The 22,701-nt window shown below is 38.7% G+C and overlaps 1 protein-coding gene across 1 annotated transcript in view; it reads right to left on the bottom strand.

Moving 5' to 3' along the window:
- Nucleotides 1-19,424, bottom strand: part of LOC106058580 (uncharacterized) — a 49,698-nt gene extending 30,274 nt beyond the window's left edge. The window contains exons 1-7 of the mRNA XM_056007564.1: nucleotides 19,282-19,424; nucleotides 16,925-17,010; nucleotides 14,373-14,578; nucleotides 10,789-10,884; nucleotides 5,634-5,841; nucleotides 2,583-2,836; nucleotides 3-80 (exon numbers count right to left, since the gene is read on the bottom strand). Of these exons, the coding sequence (XP_055863539.1) occupies nucleotides 3-80; nucleotides 2,583-2,836; nucleotides 5,634-5,841; nucleotides 10,789-10,884; nucleotides 14,373-14,578; nucleotides 16,925-16,982 (900 nt within the window). The 5' untranslated portion in view covers nucleotides 16,983-17,010; nucleotides 19,282-19,424. The remainder of the gene's footprint in view (nucleotides 1-2; nucleotides 81-2,582; nucleotides 2,837-5,633; nucleotides 5,842-10,788; nucleotides 10,885-14,372; nucleotides 14,579-16,924; nucleotides 17,011-19,281) is intronic.
- Nucleotides 19,425-22,701: the final 3,277 nt, after the last annotated feature.

Raw genomic sequence — 22,701 nt, 5'->3', positions numbered from 1 at the left:
ACCTGAAATACGAACACTTTACTCAGAAGAATATGAATCGTGTATTCTGGGTGTTGGATGCCTTGATACAGCATGTCGGCCTGGAAATGAAAACAAAAAGTACGTTAATATCTAAATATATAATTCTCTTCGTCGCCCAACTATCCCGGACACCAAGCACGCACGACTACTCTCTGACCCTCGACGAAAAAGTCATGAAAAGACAACTCTTTTATTTCTGTAAGTCGGACTGCAGTTACCACACTTAACTTTCGCGGCAACGGAGAGCGAGGCTCAAAAAAAAAAAAAAGATTGGAAAGGGGGGGGGGGGAGAGAGAAAACAAGTAATCTTTTTTGTATTCACCCTTCACCCGTTAATAAATAGCGGCGTATGCTACGCCGCGGGTCGACAAGTTAAAACTACAAGGCAAGCTACATCTCAAGAACTTAAAGCTCGTTTGGGAAAATGATCTGCGCGGAGTGGTCGTCTCCTCTCCATTAGGGCTAAAATATGAAAATATAAAAAACTCCTTTATCCCACTTTCGGTCAGAGTGTTACAAGGTCATCTGTCGTCATCTAGAAGTACATACAAGCCCAATTCAATAAAGTGCTGATTGTTTGTGTGTGTGTGTGTGCGCGCGCGCGTGTGAATTCTGTTTGTGTTTACATCTACATTGTTATTGCTATAGTTGATAAGTAGTTAGGATGAGGTGGACATTTGTACTCAATCTAAATTTCCATTTGTCTGAACCAGCGATTCTCAACCTTTTAGGCTCGGCGACCCCTTTTTACATCCCCCCCCACTCTGCCAAGACCCCCCCACACACACACTCATACATACAGCAATAGAAGAATAGACAAAAAAACAATTCATTTTTTTTCGATATTCTTAGGCGACCCCTGGCAAATCGTCAATCGACCCCCAAAGGGGTCGCGACCCACAGGTTGAGAACCCCTGGTCTGGACAATAAAACTATCTTATCTTATCTTATCTTAAAAGCAAGCAACATGAAAATATTGTTTTTAAATATAATTCCTCCTTTATGAAGCTAATGATATCTTGTAAGAGCGATTTCTACCTCTTATCTTATCTTATCTTATCTCTTATCTTATCTTATATAATACAGACGTTACTTAAAAAAAGAAGATGATTACGTTCTACGCGTCATGCATTTAGTCATGCATGTTAACCAATGACCTAAATTCTGCTGTCACTGGTTTTCCTGGCTAGCTCAGGCAACCCATTCCATGCTCTAATAGCACTAAGGAAGAAGGAGCATTTGTACAAATTTGTCCTAGCATATGGGACGAGGAATATGCCCTAAAGGCAAGCGAAAGGCTCTGCGACATTTGACGCCTCAGAGGTTACTATTTTCAACTTCTCATCACGATATTCACATAGAGTGTTCCCATTAAGGGTCCAGCATGTGCTATTATAATGATCCTTGACCAACGGGAAGAATTTTACCCAGCGGCCAGGAATTAAAAGTTAGCCCTTCGCTTTGCCTTTTGTTATGGAGTGTGTGAGTTTCTATGGTGACGGTGGGAAGGAGCTAGCGTGAATGATGCAAGATAAGCCGCATTGTCGTAAGCTGTCTTGGGTAGACAGACGACTCCAGAATGCCAGATTGAAAAACGTGTATTTGTAGTTAATTAGATTTTCTTCAAAATCCCTTTTTATATTACTACTCACGTCAACCACAATTATTTCATTCATTTAAAGTTAAAATGGGTCTTTTTTATAAGACATAATACGCAGACACCATGCATTTGTACAATTCAAGATTATACGCCTACAGCGGTTTAATTGTCTACCAGCAGCTTGATGCCGTGAGTCAACGACCGTCGAAAATACCTCGGTGTCCCTCTGAACTAGATGATTATTTAATCACATCTATTGATGGAATACACGTCTCCGTGAGCCCCAAAAGGTTCCCCCCTTCTTAGAGAGGTAGAAGGCCAAGCCCACGAGCGCTCAACGCGTATTGCTATAATGTTCCGCCCCACACCTTGAGACATAATTCATCGCAAACGTATGGAAGCCGTTACGGAACAGCACAGTGGATATGAGGGTCTTCTGCTGCCTTTCTTTTAGATCCATCCCCTCCACGCGCAATGATTGCTTGCTAGATCTTGCTGTAGGATCCCACTAGCGAACCTGCTTCCATCCGAGTTAACCGATCCGATTCCCTTAGTAGACGTTTTCTCAGTAGGTAAAATGTTTGTTGTTTGTAAAATGTTTTACATGTTTTGGATGTTCCTTCAGAGTTGAAGATAATTACTTCCTAGTCCAAACCTCCCGCAGGACGACGGGGGATGGAAGCGGGCAGGGTTTGAACCCGGGACCATCAATAAATCTGAACGACAGTCCAGCGCGCAAACCGCACGACCAGGCAGCCATCCAGGTGCCTCTTATAAGGTCTAGAACGTATCCCGGTCCACTTAGACCGCGAATGTCTTTTGAACCAACTTCCGGCCATCCTCTTGATCATTCTGCACTAACACATGTACATCCAATAATACGATCAAACACACACACACACTTTAACTTATTCAGTTTTAAGCTTCGATAATTTGAGAACCACTGCTACGAGGAACTCACCGCGTTAAACGTAAAAGCGAGGTGCTCTAGAATATCCTGCATCGCAGTGGTCATGTTGTTGTTAGCTTGGGTTAAAAACCTAGAGTAGAGTTTGTAGTCAGCCAATGCTACCACGTCAATGTAATAGTCCTGCACTGCCTCGCGACGTGGTCGGCTCTGGGAGGCTGGCCGTCTGGAGTTTTGACCTGAGCTGTTGAGTTTCTTGTCTCTCCTGTTCCTGGAATTCAGTTTCACAAACTTTCTGGCTTCTGGCGCTGGAAAAGACATAACATTTTTTAAATAAGGTTTTTATTGCCTGAGGGTGGCAATAGCCTACAATCTACAAAAAATTTACCAAATACCACTCAATGATTGATCACGAGGTCTCATCAACTGTCGTGCGGATCCGCATGAAATTTCGTACACAGCTTCCTTTTACCTTCTAGATGCTAAGAAAGGTTTTTGAAAGAATGGACCTCATTCACCAATCGTAAACAAACAACATTTAGCCACGTGGTGCTCTATCTCTTCTATATAATTTACGATCTCATGTTTAATTCATGATGGTTGTCACGTGACAATTTTTTTTCATTGTTTTATCAACAAGATCACGTGACTAAATGCTGTTGCTTTACGATTGGTGAATGAGGTCCATTGTGTATTTACCACCGCTTTTTTGCGAAAATCCGCAAGCTTTATATCAAACATTTGTGTTTTATTTACGGTATTTCCCCAAAAGACAGCAATCTACATATGGAATAAAAAAATATCACGAAAATAGGGCATACAGTATATTATCTCTTTTCCCTAAATGAACTTTTTAAATTTGTCTGATGTCATTTCCACTTCCACTAAGTAGAACTCAAAACCAATTTTAATAGCATTAACTCTTTTTCTCCTAACTAACGATACCATCGTTGATTAAACCAGCATGTGGTAAATAATCACGGAGAGAAAGAGTTAATACAATAGATCTAGAGTCATTGAGTGTACGAAGGGCCTACTTTTTTTTTTGTCCAGGGAGGGGGGGGGGGTGGGGGGGGGGGGAAGAGCGGATAAGTCAAATTGCTACTTGGTGTTTATACAGAGAAAATGTCAGTCCCCCGAAGAGCCAAGGTGTATAATCTTAGCTGTCCCACGATAGTCAAAGGCGACTATTTTTTCGTGAGGTCTATCTGTCCAGTTCGTCAGTCTATCTGTCCAGTTCGTCTGTCTATCTGGCATGTTCAACGTTTGACAAGAAAAAGGTTGAAAATTTTGACTTAAACATATATTGTGGCTGGCAGAGTTCAGATGAAACGGCTACGGTGCATGTGGGTTTCCTCAGACATATATGACATTGAATTTCCTCAACAGAAGTCTCATTATCAAAATATTTTTGTCCTTTTTTTTTAAAAAAACTATTAACACCATATGATTGTTTCAAATCATTATTCTAACTTATTTAGCATTTATTTTTATTTGCACCAGTATCACATCGTAGGTTGTTCTAATTTTTTGTTAACTAAAAAAAAAATTAAGACAACTTATTGATTAAAATTGCAGTTCTGGCGTATATTACACACTTGTTACGGCAATTAATGTTTGTCCCAGGCTATATCTTGTTTATTTTGGCCGTAAACTACCTTCCTTTATTTATTCTTTTCCTATTTTATATAACGTACCTTATTTTAACGAGACCCCCCCCCCCTCTCTGACATACGTTTAAGAATGTGATTTCTAGTATGTGTTACGTGTAATTGGACAGGGCACATATCCTGTGTGGGGGACGAACGTATGCCTAAAGGGGTCCTTTTTGATGAGCTGAAAGGTGATCGACATAACAGAGGAAACGCTTTAAAGACCAGCTTGGACACCAACTTTCTTTCCTGCATTCCTCAATAATGTTCGGACTCGAAGACAAGCTTTATTATTGTTACGTTGAACTGAACGGCCCTCTCTTCCTGTCTCTATTATTTTTTTACCTTCTTTTCTCTCTTTTCATCTCCTAGTCATCCTCTCTCCCGTTTCTTCTCTCTCTCCTTCTTCCTCTCCCTTTCTGTCAATCTGAAACTCTCTCACCCTGTGCTTCGTAATGCTCTCCCATTTAGACTTTTAACTTACATTGTCACGGCCCGCTATTATCTCTCTCTCTCTCGTTCTCTCCGCATCTCTATCCTTCTCATTAACTCTCTCACTATCCGTCTCTCTATTTCTCTCTTTCTCTCTCTTTTCCTCTTTTTTCCATCTCTTTCCACCCCAATCTCTTGCACCACCATTTCTCGCCCCCAACATTTGTAGCCTACTCTATCCACATCTCTCCCTCTTCTTTCATCCGTGTCTCCTCTTTATCTCCGTCTTTCTCGGCCCTCCACCTTTTTTGGCACCCTGCTCATCATGACGAGCTCCTACCTAGACGTTTGACTGAATCGAAACGGACCGCTTTACAATACAACCACCCACCCACCCCCCTCCTACTACTCGTCCACCTAATTTTACCTGTAAATCTTAGTTTCACTATTCTCCCCCTCCCTTCTTTTTTTTACAGCAAAAAAAAAATAGTTGTCACGGTCTAAACTGTCGACCTATATCGAACTAGTAAGGATACTGGATTATCACTGTATGGTGAGGTATGGTGAGAATGAATATATTACTTTCTTAATTAATATTTTGGTATGATACTTATATCCCATTGTTTATGTTCTCCCAGGCCCAGGTTATGAATGTGAACAATCTGAACGTATTATGAAATCACATTCAGAAATCTCACTATCGATAATAGTTTTTTGTTTTGTTTTTGTTTTTTAAGTGATAAAAATAAACCTCAAATAATTGTTTAAGATCTCTCCTCTAAATTATATTACATTAAATTTGTAGGCCATACGGTACAAAAAATCTCATCACCATTAACAGGTTGTTATGTTTTTTTTAAGTGATAAGAAAAGTTATCCCCAATGGGCCGCCTATGCGTTTATGTGATAACACAAACTCTCTAAGTAAGCTTATTTTCAGACGCTAATGTTTGTAAACTAAATGGCATTTTTTTTAAAAACTCATACAAAACATGATAGAAGGGGACGTCACGTGACTTACGGGGTACTCGTGCGTCGAACGAATCAAACTTTGGGGTGGTCACTAATTCTAAAGTATAAACAGATGGGTCGAATGTTGCGGAACGAGATGGGTTCGTCTTTCTAGAGTCGGAAAACGTTTCGAAAGTCGGTTTTCTCCAAGGCTTTTTCGGGGTCTTCTTCTGGGAGTCAAAGACATACTTAGAGGTATTCATGAGAAACTCGCCTTTCTGAAACAAGAATAGTTAGCATAATTTGCATTTTTTAAAAATATTTATTTATATTTGTCTTTATCGGCAGCGCCATGGCTGAGTGGTAGAGCGCTTGGCTTCCGAATTGAGGGTTCCGGGTTTGAATCCTTGGAGGTGTTCATGAGAAATTCACCTTTACGAAACTAGAATAGTGACCTTAATTTATAGTTATTTTTATATTTATTTATATTTATTGGCGGCGCGGTGGCTGAATGATAAAACGATTGACTTTCTAACCAAGGGATCCGTGTTCGAATCCTGTTGAAGACTTGGATTTCGAATTTCAGGATCTTAGGGCGCCTCTGAGTAAACCCAGATCTAACGGGTACCTGACAATAGTTGTGGAAAAGTAAAGGCGGTTGGTCGTTGTGCTGGCCACAAGACACCTTTGTTAACCATGGGCCATAGAAACAGATGGCCTTTACACCAACTGCCCCATAGATCACAAGGTCTGAAAGGGATAATTGACTAAATTTTGGAAATATGTCTTTACTTTGCTTCAGTACAGTACCAATTCATTCTTTTTGAGGATATGTTTCTATTTTCAAGTACAAGGCTTCCGTGCTGTTCTTTTTTTTTTTTGTTGGGGGGGGGGGCGCTAGGTATGTTTTGTTTGTAAACTGTTGACATATTTCGGATGTTTCTTCAAAGTTGAAGATAGTTTACTTCCTAGTCCAAACCTCCCGCAGGACGACAGGGGAAGGCAGCGGGCAGGGTTTGAACCAGGAGCCATCAAGACGACTGATCGACAGTCCAGCGCGCATACCGCCCGACCAGGCACAACTAATCTAGTGTCAATTTCTTATTCAAAGGTTATGTGCATAAAGGGTTTGAGCTCAGACCGTTTTCGCCAAGAAATGTGTGATACAGAGTAAAGTAGTTGGAAGGTATGAAATGTGTGATACAGAGTAAAGTAGTTGGAAGGCATGAAATGTGTGATACAGAGTAAAGTAGTTGGAAGGTATGAAATGTGTGATACAGAGTAAAGTAGTTGGAAGGCATGAAATGTGTGATACAGAGTAAAGTAGTTGGAAGGCATGAAATGTGTGATACAGAGTAAAGTAGTTGGAAGGTATGAAATGTGTGATACAGAGTAAAGTAGTTGGAAGGTATGAAATGTGTGATACAGAGTAAAGTAGTTGGAAGGCATGAAATGTGTGATACAGAGTAAAGTAGTTGGAAGGCATGAAATGTGTGATACAGAGTAAAGTAGTTGGAAGGTATGAAATGTGTGATACAGAGTAAAGTAGTTGGAAGGTATGAAATGTGTGATACAGAGTAAAGTAGTTGGAAGGCATGAAATGTGTGATACAGAGTAAAGTAGTTGGAAGACATGAAATGTGTGATACAGAGTAAAGTAGTTGGCAGGCATGAAATGTGTGATACAGAGTAAAGTAGTTGGAAGGTATGAAATGTGTGATACAGAGTAAAGTAGTTGGCAGGCATGCATTGTGTGATACAGAGTAAAGTAGTTGGCATGAAGTGTGTGATACAGAGTAAAGTAGTTGGAAGGCATGAAATGTGTGATACAGAGTAAAGTAGTTGGAAGGTATGAAATGTGTGATACAGAGTAAAGTAGTTGGAAGGCATGAAATGTGTGATACAGAGTAAAGTAGTTGGAAGGTATGAAATGTGTGATACAGAGTAAAGTAGTTGGAAGGCATGAAATGTGTGATACAGAGTAAAGTAGTTGGAAGGCATGAAATGTGTGATACAGAGTAAAGTAGTTGGAAGGCATGAAATGTGTGATACAGAGTAAAGTAGTTGGAAGGTATGAAATGTGTGATACAGAGTAAAGTAGTTGGCAGGCATGAAATGTGTGATACAGAGTAAAGTAGTTGGCATGAAATGTGTGATACAGAGTAAAGTAGTTGGAAGGCATGAAATGTGTGATACAGAGTAAAGTAGTTGGAAGGTATGAAATGTGTGATACAGAGTAAAGTAGTTGGAAGGCATGAAATGTGTGATACAGAGTAAAGTAGTTGGAAGGCATGAAATGTGTGATACAGAGTAAAGTAGTTGGAAGGTATGAAATGTGTGATACAGAGTAAAGTAGTTGGCAGGCATGAAATGTGTGATACAGAGTAAAGTAGTTGGCATGAAATGTGTGATACAGAGTAAAGTAGTTGGAAGGCATGAAATGTGTGATACAGAGTAAAGTAGTTGGAAGGTATGAAATGTGTGATACAGAGTAAAGTAGTTGGAAGGTATGAAATGTGTGATACAGAGTAAAGTAGTTGGAAGACATGAAATGTGTGATACAGAGTAAAGTAGTTGGAAGGTATGAAATGTGTGATACAGAGTAAAGTAGTTGGCAGGCATGAAATGTGTGATACAGAGTAAAGTAGTTGGCAGGCATGAAATGTGTGATACAGAGTAAAGTAGTTGGCATGAAATGTGTGATACAGAGTAAAGTAGTTGGAAGGCATGAAATGTGTGATACAGAGTAAAGTAGTTGGAAGGCATGAAATGTGTGATACAGAGTAAAGTAGTTGGAAGGCATAAAATGTGTGATACAGAGTAAAGTAGTTGGAAGGTATGAAATGTGTGATACAGAGTAAAGTAGTTGGAAGGTATGAAATGAGTGATACAGAGTAAAGTAGTTGGAAGGCATGAAATGTGTGATACAGAGTAAAGTAGTTGGAAGGTATGAAATGTGTGATACAGAGTAAAGTAGTTGGAAGACATGAAATGTGTGATACAGAGTAAAGTAGTTGGAAGGTATGAAATGTGTGATACAGAGTAAAGTAGTTGGAAGGCATGAAATGTGTGATACAGAGTAAAGTAGTTGGAAGGTATGAAATGTGTGATACAGAGTAAAGTAGTTGGAAGGCAGGAAATGTGTGATACAGAGTAAAGTAGTTGGAAGGCATGAAATGTGTGATACAAAGTAAAGTAGTTGGAAGGTATGAAATGTGTGATACAGAGTAAAGTAGTTGGAAGGTATGAAATGTGTGATACAGAGTAAAGTAGTTGGCAGGTATGAAATGAGTGATACAGAGTAAAGTAGTTGGCAGGCATGAAATGTGTGATACAAAGTAAAGTAGTTGGAAGGTATGAAATGTGTGATACAGAGTAAAGTAGTTGGCAGGTATGAAATGAGTGATACAGAGTAAAGTAGTTGGCAGGCATGAAATGTGTGATACAAAGTAAAGTAGTTGGAAGGCATGAAATGTGTGATACAGAGTAAAGTAGTTGGAAGGTATGAAATGTGTGATACAGAGTAAAGTAGTTGGAAGACATGAAATGTGTGATACAGAGTAAAGTAGTTGGAAGACATGAAATGAGTGATACAGAGTAAAGTAGTTGGAAGGTATGAAATGTGTGATACAGAGTAAAGTAGTTGGAAGGCATGAAATGTGTGATACAGAGTAAAGTAGTTGGAAGGTATGAAATGTGTGATACAGAGTAAAGTAGTTGGAAGACATGAAATGTGTGATACAGAGTAAAGTAGTTGGAAGGTATGAAATGTGTGATACAGAGTAAAGTAGTTGGAAGGCATGAAATGTGTGATACAGAGTAAAGTAGTTGGCAGGCATGAAATAAACTTAGAAACTTTATTGAAACAACAGTCTATATTAGTCTGTGTACACTGATCAATTCGAATTGAAAAATTGTGTCATGTACTTCTCAGCAGTGCCGGATCTAATTATTTAGAGGCCCTGGCAGAGATTTTGTGAAGGTTTCTACCTTCTGTAAAAGAATGTAATGAAAAAAGACATAACTAATGCAAGAAAAATTGCATTTATAATAAGTGCTTGTCCTTTTTGTCTAATTTTTCTTTTCTTTTTCTTCTTTTAAATTTGTTAAGAATATTTTTAAATGGAGGGTCCCTCTCTTGTTAGTGTAAGGCTGCTCTGTGGGTCTGTCTGTGTGTTTCTATGGTGACGTAGCCATCAACCAATAACTAACTTCTTCTCACCGTCACCTTGGAAACCATAGAAACATAGAAACAAACTCACTCCATAACAAATGGATACGGCTTTCTTGATATCCACCAGTCAACAATCACAAAGCGGAGTGGCTCAACCAATGGGCATCAGGAAACACAGGCAGAGTCATGTACAAAGAAATGACTACGCCTAACAAACTGGACAGTATTAACTTCCTCCCCCGCAAAGAACAATCTACAATTTTCCAACTAAGAACAGGACACACACCTCTATTAAATTACCATCTGAATAAAATAAACTCCACACAACTCCCCCTTTGCAGACACTGCGCCCACCCTTATGAAACCGTAAACCATATCCTCTTTGAATGCCCCTTCCTAATCCACCTTAGGCAGACCCTACTTCCACTACAGCCCAACATAACCAACACTCTGTACGGCAGTACTGAACAACTGAAGAAAACTGCGCACTATTTTTCCTTGGCACAGTCTGCAAAAGAGCTCACAGCTCAGCAGCAAGCTGGCTAGAAGAAGAAGAAGAATATCCACCAGCTGCTGACCTAAAAGCGCGGAGGGATTTAGTGACTAAAGTCAAGAGCAGATTTCTTCCTCTTCTTCTTCGTTCTCATTTTGCATGTCGGAGAGTTCAGATCAGTAATCCTATATCTGAGATGAACCGCGCAGTGGTTTCCAGATCAGGCAGTTCTTCGTATAGGATGGCTGCCTGGTCGTGCGGTTTGCGCGCTGGACTGTCGTTCGGATTTATCGACGGTCGAGGGTACAAACCCTGCCCATCCCCCGTCGTCCTGCGGGAGGTTTGGACTAGGAAGTAAACTATCTTCAACTCTGAAGGAACATCCGAAACATGTAAAACATTTTTATAGTTTTGTGTTCTATTGGAGGGTTTTGGGGCCAGAGTCTTTTTCGGGCGTCTTGTTAGAGTAAAGACGATGCTGCTTTTCCCGGCGCTTCCATACTTACAGGTTAAACCAATTAATGTCTTCCCCAAAACTAGCCATATCTGGACAACTTACCATGTTAAATTTAAATTTCTTTCTGGCCAATGTATCTGGAGACTTTTGGATTTCAAACACAGCCTTGTTTTTAATATCCTGGTAGAAGCCTATATCCTGTAATACAGAAAGAGTTTATCAGGTTATGAGATAAATACTAAACATGAACATGTAAAGAGATAACACAGAAAAGTACATTGCGTAGTCTGTCATCTGGACTTTTGTTTCATACACAAAGCCGCTACTTATGTGTGCCAAGTGTGAAATAGAAAAAAAAAAGCAACAACATATAAATGGTGCGAGCAATGTTTTCATAAACTTAGTTTATACACCAGATGTGTCTTATATTGAACCAATCTTAATTATTTATACAGAATGAGACAACTTATGTTCCGGAAGCTCAAAATTGGATCTAGTGATATCTGGCCTTAATGGAGTGCCCCCAGAGAATGCTGATCGTATCCTTCAAAACTGCATTCTTTACCAAGACGCTGGCCCACCCCTATAATTATGGAAAGAAAGCTACATGGCGAGCTGCCTGATTCGGAAACCACTGCGCTGTTCATCTCATAGAATGGTCTGTACGCTCCAACATAACAATGTGAAGGAAGATAAAGAAGAAATTCGTTCTGTTTCTTGTGTAATTTGCATAGGAATACATAAACATTGTCTGGGGTTTTGCCCCAATTACTGACACAACTGGAGAAGTACTTTGTTACCTCATAATACAGGGGTTCTCAACCTGTGGGTCGCGACCCCTTTGGGGGTCGATTGACGATTTGCCAGGGGTCGCCTAAGACCATCAAAAATATGGATTTTTATTGTCTATTCTTCTATTGCTGTATGTGTGTGAGTCTGAGGTGGGGTCGCGGCAGAGTGGGAGATTGTAAAAAGGGGTCGCCGTGCTTAAAAGGTCGAGAACCGCTGTCATAATAGGGAAAATAAATGTGCAAAATGAAAGCTAGAATTATAAAACCTTGGTGGATACGACAAAGAAGCGTAATTAAAAAAAAAGAGAAATGCTCTAAAGTAATTACATTGAAATACTAAGGCGTTTTCTAGCGGCCCCTTAAAAGAAGAAAAGCCGCTATTGTTTTAGGTTGTCTGACTGTCAGACTGTCAGTTCGTCCGTTCATTCCGTATAGATCACAGGCGTTAGTAAATATATTGAAATTTCGATATTATAATATTTTAGATCTTGTAAAGCTTGTAAAGCTCACGTGCAAAGAATACTTTTTTTTTCTAAAAACAAGCCGTTTAAATAAAAAAACCACCTAAATATGCAATCAGCCTTTTCATAAAAATACACCACATTCTAAAATGAAAAGTTCCAGGGGAGATAAGTTTTTATTATAAGCTTCTGATTAAGGGGCCATAGCGGTTACCAAGCCCAGATGTAATGTAGTCTAGTTTTTTTAGAAAAAAAAGGTAATGTAAGCTAATGTTTTTTCAGAGATAGAATAGGAGATGCAAAGTTAAACTGTAGTTCTGGCCGACGGTTAACTAGGATGTCTTGAGGCCAGCACAATGACAAAACGCTCCTACTTTCCCCTGTATGACGAAAGTTTGGTAGATTCAGTGACGTCCTCGCCCCGAATGAGACTCATAATACGAATCCGTGACCACCTGGGATCGAATCCTGGTGAAGACTGTGATTTTTTATTTAGGGATCCTTGCGTTCCTCTCAGTCCACCTAGCTCTAATGGGTACCAAAAGTTCCGGTTGGTCCTTGTGCTTACTGCATGACACCCTCGTTAAAAAAAAAATGACTGATTGATACTTATGTATTCTGTTTACCGAGTACATCAAAACTAGCTAGCTTTTTAGTTACATTAGACCAGGGGTTCTCAGCCTGTGGGTCGCGACCCTCTTGTGGGTCGATTGACGATTTGCCAGGGGTCGCCTAAGACCATCGAAAATAAGGATTGTTTTTGTCTACTCTTCTATTGCTGTGTGTGTGTGTGTGGGGGGGGGTCGCTGCAGAGTGGGGGATTGTAAAAAAAAGGGGACGCCGAGCTTAAAAAGTTGAGAACCGCTGCATTAGACTTAGACTTACGGTGGCTAACTTTTTACAGAGATCTGCTAGCGACCTCGCTCTGTAAAACTTCACTTGCTATAGAAACAGTGACGTAGTGTGTAAACAAAAAAAAAAGTCCTAATTTTTTTTTTCTGACATCATTTGGAATAGTATTACTCATGAAAAGACGTGTGCGAAATTGATTTTTAAGTTGATTTAAAAAATTAGAAAAATGACAGCGGACTGGCCAGAGTTTTTAGTGTGACTAGTAGGTGTTTTGTTCCCCAAACCCAAAATTTCTAGGAAAATCGTTACAGCGGTTTTCGAAATATGAAAACTTTTCCGTATTATAAATTTTTAGTACTACCCAAAGAAGAAAGTGCTAGTTAGTAATAGGTATTGAATAAGCAAAATAAAAAAAAAATACTATTAAAAAAAAGATTAATTATGAAAGAACTCCACATTTACAGCCATATATCTCAATACTATAAAATTTATTTTCCGTTTTAGATATCAAACAAATCTAATTACCACTATTTAAATAAATAAGTGTTAAGTTGTTTTTTTATTGATTAATTATTTGTCAGAGACAATGAATATTAATGCTAAACTTCAGCTTAATACTAGAATAGAAAGTGGGGGAAAAGAAGGTTTTTCAAAAGTTGTTCCAGACAGACAGACAGGCAGAAAGAGTAAGTTGATATGAGCTTTGTAAAAATAATAACTTGTCTTTCTTTCAGGCAGAAGTTAATAATAAGAGAACGAAATGGGATATTGTGTCTGTGTGACTATGGGATTTAGTGACTATCAGGGCCGGCCTTAGGGCACTGCAACCTATGCGGCCGCATCGGGCCCCACACTTTCATAGGCCCCGCGCTAACTCTAGTTGTAAATTATTGAATTAAACCATTTTAGCTTATAACAGGGTTTCCGCGGTCTCCTGATTTTCCTGGATCTCCTGGAAATCTCCTGAAATTGCATAGTATACGAAAAAAAGTCATGAAAATCTCCTGAAATTATTAAAATATCCTGAAAACTCAAAACATGTTCTGAGAAAATAGACAAAATTGTAATTTTGGGGTGTCAATCAATATGGGAAACGCCAATCCTACTCGCGATAAAAAAAAAAAGGCATTGTCAACTTTCATTTTAATGAAAATAATAAGGCGAATTTCATCCAAAACAGTAGGTTCCAATACTTAATTTACTGTAATAGTCAATGGCATTTACATATAGATCTAAATCTGTCTCGATCTCTTTAAAAAAAAAATCAAAATCGATATTTTTCTTGTTGATAGTAAATCTAAAAGGCAGATCCGAATGTTTATCGGCTTTATGTTGGAGATCTACCTTCTATTGTAGATGGCCCGTAAAGTTAATTTGATCTTGATTTTGTACTTAGTAAGTATGAATAAAATGCAAAGACGAATTTATTTTTTAACAAAAAAATCTTAATTTTCACTTATTATCCATATCCCTACCCACACAAAGCCCAGCGCAATCCGTTTAGCATAGGGCCCCGCAAACAGTAAGACCGGCCCTGGTGACCATCAAGCTGGACATAGGGATTTTTCAGTTCTGTGTTTACCTTTCTGTGTCCGGTTTCCACTCTATGTCTTTGCATAATTCCTTCACTGTCGGTGTCCACAGTATAGACCGGAATGTCAAGGTTGAAATATTGCGATCGCCTGAGATTAAGCTTGGTTTGAGATTTTGTTTCTGTGTTAAAAGTCAGATTGACCTGGTCAGGCATTTGATCGCCAGGGGCGTCGCTTGACTCTAACTGAAGCATAACTAAAGAAGAAAAAAAAAACTGCCTCTATTTTACTTGACTCAAAGAAAAAAAAAAAAAAAGAAATAGCTGCCGCCGGGTTGAACGACTGTATAGAGGAGGACGAGGCTTCTATTTACTTGACGCTGAATGATGGGGGCGGATGGTTAGGGACGTACTCTGATGGTATAATATAATTATTTCTTAAAGGGAAACTCCGATGGTTTTGACAATTTTTGACATAGTATGTGTTTTGATTTACAGATAATGAATATATTATTCTTTTTTTTTTAAATTTGCAATAATAACTTAGTAATTGATGTTTTTCCAACGTAATTTTCCTGCGCATCCAAAACAGTCAGACTTTCACCGGGTTTCTATGTGACGTCACAAATACGTTTAATTTAATCTATTGACTTCTGTATAACGAGAGACCGTAAAGCAAAGTTTACATTCTCGTAAAAGAAATATATCTTCGTCTATGCAGTTAGATCTAGATCTTGTAAGCAAAGAAAAAAATGCGTGTTAAAGGAGATTTACATGCTTGACTAACCACGGCAGTGTGTATCTTCTCGCCTGACCACTCAACACACAACAAACACTATCGCTTGGTTGTCTTGTTATGACCGACTACACGTAGTCTGGACTACTCTGGACTAGCCTTACACTGACCAGTTTGTTCGAATCAGTCAGACACACGATCTATTTACTTCTTGGGAAAAGGAGAAGCTTAGATGAAAATGTTACTTTTTTTCTTGAGTTGGTTATCCTAATGCCTTTAGATCTACCAATACATGTATATATAACTGTACCATAGCTCTGGAATAGGCCGTCACTAAGCCCAAGAGCCTGTAAGAATGAAGCGATACGATTGGTTTAAATCTAGTTTCCTTTTCAGTATTTTTGATGGAAGTGACGTATGCCTAACCTAAAAACTAAATCTCAAAGCACCCCGTTTTTTTGGAGATGTCAAGAATTTACTGTCTAATTTATTAAATATAAATGTTTCTAATCATTTAAATAAAAAAATGGTAAAATGTTTACTATTACAACTTTTTACGCAGAATTCAAATATGTCAATAACTCAAATTTTAAAAACCATAGGAGTTTCCATTTAAGCTCGTTCTGGGTCGCGAAAGACAGCAAGGAATCCTTCTCCCAGACACCCTCTCCCCTTGCATTATTTGACAAACGATGAAAGCCCAGTCTAAATGACCATTGAGCGCGCTTTGCAAATAATAATAATAAGCTTAGTGGTTACAAATAATAAATAAATAAAGAAAGACAATGCCGAACTGGGACTCGACCAGGTAATGAGGTTGTGACCAAGCGTCGCCTGAGTTTTGCGGGACATGTCCTCGGATAGAATGAATTACGCATACCAAGTGTTGCGATGACATGGAGGGCCAATACGAGGAAAGTGCAAACAGGGTCGTCCTGGTATAACTTGGCGTCACACTTTCATGGAGGACCTCAGAACAGTGGACACCAGGTTGGAAGAGGTTTCAGACACTGCCAGTGGCAGATCATTGTTGAGGCTGCTTGCCGCTCAATACACCGCACGTCGCGGGAGGATATTAATCTATCTAAAGTAAGCACACAGCTACTGAAGGATATCTGTGGGTAGGGTTTGAACACTTGACCATCAAGACAACACTCCTGAGTGCATACTACTCAACCACACAGTTTCCAGTAGTTATAATTACCATTTTTGATTCGCAAAAATGCCAAGTATCAACAGTTAATGGAAATCATAAGTATCCCAGTATAAACTTGACATCCATTCCAATATTTAATGTTATCTCATTTTGCATTCTATGCGTTTCGTTTATTTTAATATAAAAACTTATTATACCAATTAGAAGGTTCATACTTTTAAACACATGTATTGTTACCAGGGGGAGGTGTACGTTCGTTTCTAAGGGGTTACTACACAGCAATATGTAAAGAACAGTACCAGGGAAGAAGAAGAGGAAGAGGAAGACAGAGAAAGCGCTGGAAAGACATCCAAGAAAGGACAGGGCCTGGCAGTGAAAGAAATTCTATCAAAGACCTGAGAGGAATGGAGAAAGACGGTTGACAGTTCTTGTATGGTGCCCCAAGGGTCCAACATTGGTGATGGGGGAGTGTGATAATAGAAAACATGTTACTAAGTAATCAGGGCTAGCAAAGACCTTCCTTGAGAAACAGAACCAGGAAAAGAAAATAACTTTGTTTTTTTTTTAAAAAAAAAAAGATTCCACGAGATGGACTCTAGTGATTTTTTTTTTGTGTTTTTTTTTTTGGGGGGGGGGGAGGGGAGTGGAAGAGGTTTTCAAAACAACAGAACATAACATATTAGTTGTTTGTGTTTAGTAGATGACACTGACCGTCAGTACTCGTGATTTGACTGATGAAGAAAGAGAAAAACACCACAATGATTGACATTCTCCCTCAATGTGTTCTCAATAACAATCTGTAAATACATTTGGAAAAGTTTGTGGTAGAACACATCTAGCGCTTTATAAAAACTGTTTGGAAACAAGAATAACATTTGTTTAAAATACTTAAAAACAAAAACATAGCGTATACGAGGTGTAAGTGTATCAATTAGTTTGGAACAGTCATGCAAATTCAATCTGTAATAGATCTAGACACGCAATAATAAATCTGTGCGATTAGAAATATTTCTAACCAATTGTTTTTCTTTAGCGCTATTTTATGCTTTCTCAATACGCTGTGATCCTGTCACTTGTCTGGACCAGTTGGGAAGATGAGAAGGGGTGAGAAAGAAAGGGAGATCTGGGTGGATTTTACCGTATTCGCTTTTTAAAAGCATTTCTCATACAAAAAACGGGGGTGGGGGAACGAACTGAATTCGAGGTGACCCAGATATTTGAGAAGAGAAAGTGGGACCTACAGGCTATTTTGCAGAAGTTGCCAACAGTCAACAGTCTATACATCATTACCCAGTCCAGTAATAGGATATATAGATGGATAGATCCACATGGAGAGAGAGCATAAAGGAAGGGTCACGGATTGCAGATGTCATACACAGCAGAAGCAGAAAGAAGGGTGAAAATGCAACGGCGCCTGGTGATTATATATGCCCGACCGGCGATCGCAGATGTGTATTAAGGATTGGCCTCTTTAGTCACACAAGAAGTTGCAAAGGGAAAAGATCGTCTCTCGAGACGTAAAATGCCACAGATACATCATTACAGTAGAATAGTTTTAGAATGAAGAAACATTTCCTTATTATTTAAGCTGCTATGCTAAAAATCTCATTTTGAAACAAAAGCGTGACATTGATCAACTTTTTTTTTGAAGGTAGCAGAGCATTTGCCGACCCGTCCGGACTTTTTATCCAAAGATTGACAGACGGTTAAAAGCGGTAAGAAAGGATAAAATGTTACATCTGGATTCTAACTTTACCAACCGCATCGCAGCACATTCTGTGAATGTTGATAAAATTGTATAGACAAGGAAATAACGGAGTTACAATAAGAGAGATACTGTGTGTCTGAGTCAACATTGCTAAGAGACATACTGTGTGTCTGAGTCAACATTGCTAGGAGACATACTGAGTGTCTGAGTCAACATTGCTAGGAGACATACTGTGTGTCTGAGTCAACATTGCTAGGAGACATACTGTGTGTCTGAGTCAACATTGCTAGGAGACATACTGTGTGTCTGAGTCAACATTGCTAGGAGACATACTGTGTGTCTGAGTCAACATTGCTAGGAGACATACTGTGTGTCTGAGTCAACATTGCAAGGAGACATACTGTGTCTGAGTCAACATTGCTAGGAGACATACTGTGTGTCTGCGTCAACATTGTACAGTTTGTAATGAGCACCTGTAAGTAATTAGCTCACTGTATTATGGTTTAACTGTTAGCTCAAAGAACAAACGGTCGATATCTTTAATAAAAAATTGCTGGGGGGCTGGGGGGGGGGGGGGTTTACACCATGATCTGAACGCACCGAGATACTCCTTCAGTAAAGGTAATCTAATTATTTTCCAAGGCCAGGAGGGGGTGGGGGGTCCTTCATTTTTCAGTAACATGCATTGCAGTTATCATCTTATGTTAACTTATCAAATACAGACGTAACTTTAAAAAAAAAAGAAGATGATTACGTCCTAAGCGTGTCCCTAGTTCAGTCTAGTCATGCATGTTAATCACTGATTTAAACAAATCGTTGTTTTTTTCTGGCTGGCTCAGGCAACCCATTCCATGCTATAATAGCACTAGGGAAGAAGGAGCATTAGTACCGATTTGTCATAGAATACGGGACAAGAAATGTGCCTTTATTTAACTCTTTCTCTCCGTAATTATTTACCACATTCTGGTGGAATCAACGCTGGTATCGTCAGTTAGGAGAGAAAGAGTTAAGCCTATAGACCTAAGACTTATAGATTATGCTAGATCTAATGTTTAATCTATTATACATTAAACAATAGATCTAGAATAATTTATAAATTATAATTGTATACAACTAAAAATAACTCGATTCGAAAGATAATTTAATGTAAATGTCTATAGATCTATATATAGATTCTTTTGATAAATGTCTAAATATTTAATCTAGAAAATAAGAAAGATCTAGACTTATCTAGACTAGAATTATATCCCTTGACGTGATTATAGACTATAATCTAGATCTAGATCTAATTATATTTTACTGTATCTACTTATATAGGCTACTCTAGACGTGAACGATAAAATGTTAAATATAATATTACTAAAGAATAATCTAGATCCACATCCTGAACGAACTAGATCTAGATCTAAGTCTTAGTCTAGTTGCACGGAGAAGGTGTTTACTCTCCGGTCAGACAATTTGTCTAAATATGTAGTCGAAATTGTTAATTAAACCTTGCTCGAAACCAGACAGTTGTAGCTCTATGTAGAACTCTAGCCCACACTAGTTAGGATGCAAAAAGTGGGACAACGCTTGAAACTTGAGCGAAACTAAAAGTACATCTAGCTTTTACCAGTACTTTACAATTTTGAAATTAAAAAAAAAAAATGCGCAGATTCTAGTTTTTAATCTACCCAAATTTGTTTTAATTGATCTAGTTCCGGGTCATGATAAGCGTCATATGTTATAAAGCCTATTGCCTAGTTGGGGTCAAACTCATTAATCAAGGCTGTAAAGGAAAAGAAAAAAAGAAGGCTGTCTGCAGACAAGAAATGTAAATGTTGCCATGTTGGTTGAGGTGCTAGACTGCTATACCGATTTAGAATGAACCATAATGTACAAACAGAAAAACAAAACCTTATAAAATACTTAGAAAGACAGAAGTTAAACAGTCACATTCTCTTATTCCATACGCTAGAACAGATTCATATAAGTGCTCCTACTGCTATTAGAGAATGAAAAAGGGTTGTCTGAATCAGCCAGGAAAACCAACGACTTGGCAGAGTTTAAGTCACTGATCAACATGCATAACATAAAATGAGTAGGACGTAATTATCTTCTCTTTTAAAGTAACGTCTATCTATAAGATAAGATAAGACGCATAGGGGTGAGCTCATAAAACACTAGCAAATGACCCAGAGGCAAATTAGAACTAGTTAAATACCCTCCAGGACGTAACAATAAAGGCAGCGGGCTATTCCAGAAAGCCCTACAAACACTCTCTGATCGAAATAAAGAATTTATTTGTTCGTAACGTTATAAACATGAGCCAAATATCCTGACTGTAGACGTAGATCGAATCATATATGTTTAGATATTTGGACCATTAATCGTATAGCATGACGTCTAAATGTAAAGAGGAACTAGAATGTACCTTGTAAAGTGATTAGATAACTATTGATTGTTTGTCAAATGTCTGAAGACATTAATCAATGAATTGTTTTGGAAATCAACAAGGAAGCTCAGGAGTACACAGACGGTACCACTTACCACCAGTGAATATAAGTTAGATATAATTTATAAATAAGCATACTTGAAAGCTATTATAGCTTTTATATATAGCGCTACTTTCATGCTTATAGCATGCTCTTGGTCCAATCTCTGTTGTGGACCAGTGGGGGGGAGGGGGTATCTTTAGGTGCTCAGTAAACACAACTCTGCCCGAGTCGGGTGTGTCGAACCTCGAGCCCCCTTCTAGGTAGCCAAGCCAAGCCAAGTTCAAGCGCACTTGGCCTCTCGACCACGCTTCCTAATAGATATAGGCCATACCGCATTATGTGGAGAGAGATGGGGACATAGAAGTTATGGAGAGCAACAAAGTATTGACCTCATCTCTGACAGCAATGCGAGCCACACGAAAAATGGCTGGTTCCTGTACCACCAAGATAGATTGTCTTTATAAATAAGCATACAGTCGTAACAATACTTAATGGGGAGGGGAGGGGGGCTGGATGCTAACATCGGCCAGGGTATTTCAATACAATCCAGCCTATACAATCCAGTCTTTAAATTGTATATCATATGATGGGCATTCAATTCTAGGTCTTCCTGTCCTCGAAATCATTATGTTAAGTTTGATAACATATCGATAACTAAAGGCATGCATAAAGTGAACACTTTATTCTTATAAGAAATATAGGCCTTATGTGGCTTTTTTAATCACTAAGTATATAGGCCATAATACAGGGGCGGACTGGCTATATGGGCATTTGGGCAAATGCCCGGTGGGCCGGTACCCAAATAGGCCGGTAGGGCCACCGAAATGGCCTGATCGAAGCCACTATGGCACATATCAAGTTGTTAAAGGTTTTATAATATTCGTATTATTTTATTATTATTATTTGTATAAAAGGCCCTCTGAGCGTCGTGTTTATACAAAAAGTCTTTCACAGACATTACAGTGTAATACTCTTTTAATCAAACACATTTCCCGAAAATAAAATGTAGAATGTAGACAGTGCTACTAGTAGGCTTCATCTTTTTAGGGCCTACATAATTGCTGATTTAAAAAGACGCTATATTGCTTATTAAGATATAGAGTTCACTGTATGCATGCATATCGATACATTATCAAACTTAACAATGATTTATAAGGACCGATACACCTAGAAATGGCTGCCCGTCACATGATAGAGAATTTGTGGGCCGAATTTTATAGAAATGCCCGGGCCGATTTTGACACCCATTCCGTCCCTGCCCTAATAGGATGGGGCCTACTAGTAGCAATGTCTACGGATGTAGGCTATTACATTATATTGGAAAATGTGATAGGTTAAATTAACATTACAATGTAGAGACAGTAGAAGATAAAAAAAATACGACGCTCAGAGGCTCTCTTCTACAAGAGATTATTATAATACCTTTAACAATTTAATACGTTCTATATGAGACCCTTTAGGTGGTCCTTCCGGCCAAATGGGTAACGGCCCACCGGACATTAGCCCGAACGCCCATATAGTCAGTCAGTCACTGCTTGAGAATCATAGACATCAAAGCTTTAAAATTATAAGAGTGACCTACGAGATGAACGAGTTATAAAGGTCAACAATATAATTATTGTTATATGTGATTAGGGTTTATTAGAGACTGGTTTCCTTTCTAAGCCTTTGAGACGATCATAGTACTGAAGACGAGGACATCGAATTTTAATTGTAACAATAATTTTTGGCGAGTACTAATAAGACTTTTATTAGTTAATGTGTTAACTTATCTAAAACAACATTACCTACTAGCTACACCCGTTAATTCTTTTCCCAGGCTGGTATATTGTCGATATTGTGGAGCATCTTCTCCCTTCTATTGTTATGGAAGTCCAATAAAAAATAAAACGGGTCGCCCTCTTCTTGAATAATGTTTTGCTCACGATTTCTATCTGTCACGATGAATAGGACGGGTCGTCTCTCTCTCTCTCTCTTCTCTTCTCTCTCTTTCTTTCTTTTCTTTTCTTCTCTCTCTCTTTCTCTCTCTCTCTCTCTTTCTTCATTTCTCGTCTCCTCTATGTTGCTTTCTTTCTCTTCTCTTCTTTCTCTATCTTTGTTTCACTCCCTTTTCTCTTCTCTTTCTCTCATCTTCTCTCTCTGTCTCTTCTTTGGTTATCTCTTCCTCTTTCTTTCTCTCTTCATTTCTCTTTCTTTCTTTTTCTCTTTCCCTCTTCTCTATTCTTCTCTCCATCTTTCTTTTTTTTTCTTCTCTTCTATCTTCTCTTTCAAGTTATTTATCCCACAGCCGATCTCGGATCAAG

Source organism: Biomphalaria glabrata, chromosome 13, assembly GCF_947242115.1.
Source record: "Biomphalaria glabrata chromosome 13, xgBioGlab47.1, whole genome shotgun sequence".
In the NCBI taxonomy this organism is placed as follows: domain Eukaryota; kingdom Metazoa; phylum Mollusca; class Gastropoda; family Planorbidae; genus Biomphalaria; species Biomphalaria glabrata.
The sequence above is the reverse complement of the archived record's forward strand: the minus strand, read 5'-3'. Positions and strand labels throughout refer to the sequence as shown.